This window comes from Fukomys damarensis, unplaced genomic scaffold (genome assembly GCF_012274545.1).
Source record: "Fukomys damarensis isolate Sample0158 unplaced genomic scaffold, DMR_v1.0_HiC HiC_scaffold_37, whole genome shotgun sequence".
NCBI classification, from domain to species: domain Eukaryota; kingdom Metazoa; phylum Chordata; class Mammalia; order Rodentia; family Bathyergidae; genus Fukomys; species Fukomys damarensis.
Genome location: NW_022900949.1, coordinates 866744 through 871081, shown reverse-complemented (window position 1 = coordinate 871081; position 4338 = coordinate 866744). Strand labels below are relative to the sequence as shown.

General features: G+C 57.9%; 1 protein-coding gene across 1 annotated transcript in view; it reads left to right on the top strand.

Moving 5' to 3' along the window:
• Window positions 1-4338, top strand: part of Nwd1 (NACHT and WD repeat domain containing 1) — a 30581-nt gene that overhangs the window by 1612 nt on the left and 24631 nt on the right. Inside the window, exons 2-5 of the mRNA XM_033759375.1 lie at window positions 637-722; window positions 1562-1678; window positions 2796-3090; window positions 4275-4336. Of these exons, the coding sequence (XP_033615266.1) occupies window positions 639-722; window positions 1562-1678; window positions 2796-3090; window positions 4275-4336 (558 nt within the window). The 5' untranslated portion in view covers window positions 637-638. The remainder of the gene's footprint in view (window positions 1-636; window positions 723-1561; window positions 1679-2795; window positions 3091-4274; window positions 4337-4338) is intronic.

Below are 4338 nucleotides of genomic sequence, written 5' to 3'. Positions count from 1 at the left end.
CGCAGAACCAGGCTCCGTAAAGCGCTGGGACCCGGCCGGACCGAGGCAGCTGTGCTAGGCTTCGGTTCCTCCCAGTCCCTCTCTTTCCTGTCTTTCCCTCCCCTGCCCTTCCCTGATTCTGGGTGAGCACCCAGGGCCTCGAGCCTGCTCAGCCGGTGCTCACCACTGAGACACACCCCAATTCCCTTAAAATCTTTGTTTTCTTTTTGTACCAGGAGTCAAACTCATGACTTAGCACTTGCCAGGCAGGTGCTATGGCTCTGAGCGACAGCCCCACCCCTGTGTTAAAATCTTGAGATAGAATCTCACTAAACTGCTCAGGCTCCCTTCAAGCTTGCCATCCTCCTGCCTCAGCCTCCTGAGTAGTTGAGATTATAGGTGTGCACCACCTTGACCGGCCTAGCTGGGGCCTCCCTCGCTTCCTTTACAGTGCTGGGGACAAAACCCAGGGCCTCCCCACGCTGGGGCTTCTGGGACATGGGGTTTGCAGAGGTCACAGGCCAGCCGCCTGTGTGTGTGCACACGCGTGCGTCTGTGTGTGTCTCCTGGCCCGGGCCTCGGTGGGCACTGCGCCCTGCACAGCGGGCCAGGATGGCTCCGGGTCGGCTCCGCCGCTCACCCCGCCCACCCTTGCAGATATGGACGCAGAGAGGGAGGCCCTGCTGGGCACTGCCTGCCCTGAGCTGCTGACCTTCTGCCAGAAGCAAGGCCTGCCCTTCGAGGTAAGGCGGCAGCCCCGGCTTGGCCGTGAGCGGGCCAGCGCTTGAGGGGGACAGAAGCTCAGCGCTGGCTGCCGCGTGGGGCGGGACTCAGGCAGCGCCCAGCTGCACACATCCCTTTACTGTTGTTATGTAGGGGGCAGTGCTCCCCCAAGTTGCCAGGCTGCCCCAAGCTTGCTTGCGTTCCTCCTGCCTCGGCCTCCTGGGACGACAGCGTGGGCCCCAGGCAGCAGGCGGGGTCCTGTCCCCTCGGGGCGCTAGCTGGTCATTCCACCCCGCTGCACGGCCAGGGGTCTCTGACTTTCTCTTGGTGAATGTAGGAGGCAGGGACTGCCCTGTCCTCTGTCCCCTCCTCCCGCCAGCCAGCCTCCCACCAGGCAGCTCTGAGATCTGAATGGAGCCTTTTTACCTGACGCCTGCTCAGGCGCAATGGCCACGGGCGTGGGGTTGCTAAGATCACAGCAGCCACCTCCTTGCAGAGCGAACTGGGGCCGAGCAGGGAACTGTCTCCCTCACAAAGGAGCCCTGTGACAATGCCCACATTGTTTCTCAAAAACTTTTTCATATGTTTCTCTCTCTCTCTCTTTTTTTTTTTTGGTTTTTTGAGACAGGGTTTCACTGTGTAGTTGAGACTGACCTGGAACTCATTATGTAGCCCAGGCCGGTCTCGAAATCACAGGGATCCTCCTGCCTCAGCCTTCCGAGTGCTGGGATTACAGGTGTGCACCACCATACCCGGCCTGTTTAAATTCTTTTAATTCATGTGAAAGAAACTACGGCAAGAAACTCTGTGCTCTGGTCAAAGAGAAAAGCAGCCAGCCCTGACTCCCCTTTGTCCTCAGGCTGTGGACCTGCGGTGGGGCGTCCGGGATGTGCAGGCTGCTGACCAGCTGACTGCCGACCTGTGCCTGGAGGAGTTGCAGCGTTGCCAGAGGACATCCCTGGGGCCGGCCTTTGTTGTGAGTCTGCCAGGAGGGCCAGGGCAGCCTGGACTCCTCTCTGTCACCAGGATGTGGCCCATCTGCAGCCCAGCCCAGCAGCAGAGGCAGAGCAGTCTCTGCTCTGGTCCCTGTCCCCTTAGCCTGCCCAGGGCAGCCACAGCCTGTCTTCCCTGCACTCTGCGAGGCTGAGGCAGGAGGATCTCAAGTTTCAGCCTAGCCTGGACAACTTAGAGAGTCTCTGTCTCAGAATAGAAAATAAAAAGGACCAGGAGCAGAGCTCAGCAGAGAGGCCCTGGATTCTATTCCCAGTGCAGGGGGGAAAAGGAGGGAGAGGAAGAACCAGGGCAGAGGGGTGTGGTAACCGGTTCCAGGCAGGAAAAGCGCAGTGTGGCTTCCCGAAAGTTGGTGGGGGTGGAGCTGATACCCTCCCCAGGCCCTGCGGCCCTCCCTTCCCGCCCCGATTTGGGGCCTTTCCATGGAAATTGGAGCTGGGGACCAGACAGTGGTAAATAACTCATTAGTGCTCTCTCCCCAGAGATGCAGCCTGGAGGCGCTGGGGCTCTAGAGCTCTGCCAGGTTCCCAGGCTCTGACCCACAGGTTGAAGCACAGTTCAACTTATTGTGGTTGTTTTGCTTTTTTTTTTTGTACCAGGGACTGAACTCGGGTCCTTGTGCTTACGCGGCAGGCAACAGAACCACTGAGCTAAATCCGTGACCCTGTTTTGCTTCTTGAGACAGTCTCTCCATAGTCCACGCTGACCTGAAACTCTCAATGATCCTCCTGCCTCAACCTCTCAGATTCTGGGCCTACAAGCAGGCATCCACCATCTGGACCCCTCCCCCTTCATGCTTTCTCTGTCTTTTTTTCTTTTCAGTACCAGAGATTGAACACCAACACCCAGGGCCTTCACACTGAGCTATAACCCCAGCCTTTTTAATTTTTATTTTGATAGGGTCACACTAAGTCACTCAGCTCACACTAGCAACCCTCCTGCCTCAGCCTCCCAGAGCGCCGGATGACAGGCATGGGCCTTCTCCCTGTAACTAGCACCATTAGTTCAAGACCCTTCTTAGGGCCTGGGTGCAGCTCCCTAGCCAGCCTGACCGCGTATGCCCTCTCTGCCCTGTCCTGCAGGCCCTCGTGGGTGACCAATACGGTCCCTGTCCCATCCCCGGGCGCATTGAGGAGAAAGAGTGGGAAGCTCTGCGGGCCGCACTGAGCAGCAGCCCGAGGGAGCTGGAGCTGGTGGCCCGGTGCTTTCGGAGAGACGAGAACTCAGTTCCTCCCAGCTACGTGCTGCAGGCAGCGGGCAGGGAGGCCGTCGAGCCGGAGGAGGCCACGCTAAGCTCGGTCTTGTGCACCGCAGCCCAGGAGGCCTGGGGACGGGGCCTCATCAGCCAGGAGCAGTGGCAGCGCTACCACCGCTCAGGTGAGTGGGGCCTGGGGAGGCAATGCCAGCGTGGTGCACGCCGGAAATCCCTGCGCTCCGGGAGGCAGAGGCAGGAGGATCCCGAGTTCGAATCCACACCGGCAACTCAGAGATGTAGCAAGACCCAGCTTCAGAATAAGACCTAGAAAAGGCTGAAGGGGTAGGTCAGGGGGAGAGGGCCCCTGAGTCGGATCCCCAGTACTGGAAGAAAGAACAGACAATTGGACTAAAGTGCGGAGGTGAAATGGGTGCTTGGGGCGATCCACAGGGAGCCGTGTGGTGACCACAGGGCAGCCTGGCCACACCCGTGTGCTGGCTGGTGGCAGTGTGTAGGTTAAAACTTAGGACTTGGGGCCGGGGATTTAGCTCAGTCGGGTAGCTAATCCGTGGGGAGGGGACACCATGCCACAAGGTTGGTATAGAAACGTGCGTCACCGACTTGGGCAGTATGTGAATTCATATTACCAACATTAAATGTATTGGGTTCTTTTAAAACTTAATATATACTTTTTGCAGTACTGGAGATTGAACCTAGGGTCTTCCCACTGAGCTGCATCCCTGGCCTTTTTTTTTGGAGACAAGTTCTCACTAAATCACTAAGTAGCCCAGGCTAGGCTCAAACTCAGGACCTTCTTGCCTCAGCCTCCCAGACTGCTGGGATTGATTTAACTTAACAATATGGATGAAGGAGGGCAGGGGATTAAATTCAGTGGTTCCACCAGCTGCCTTGCAAGCACAAGGCCCCAAGTTCAACCCTGGTAACAACAACAACAAAAATTAAAAAGCTTAGATCACTGCTGTCTCAGAGTGGTCCCTGGCCCGGCAGCTGTGACATCATGTAAGAGGGGGCTGAAAAGAAAAAGCCACAGTTCCTTCTGTGAGTTCCACATCAGAAACCACAAGGGTTATAGCCAGGCATGGAGGTGCACACCTGACCTTCCAACATTCTGGGAGGCTGAGACAGGAAGACCTCAAGTTTGGGCCCAGCCCATGTATTGAGACTACAGTGAAAGTCGAAGGTATGTATGGCTGGAGCTGGAGCTTCCCACAAAGGCCCGGGGTTCAATCCCCAGGACTACACGGAGAAACAAACACCCCTGCCATCCTCCAGACTCCGCCCGTCCTTGCCCGGGCAGCACCCCGGTGCCAGGCCAGGCCCCTGATGGCGGTGTCCCGCTCCACAGTGCTGGAGCTGGAGCTGGATCGGGGCCTGCTGAGCGGCGCCCCGGGGGCCACCGTGTTCCTGCG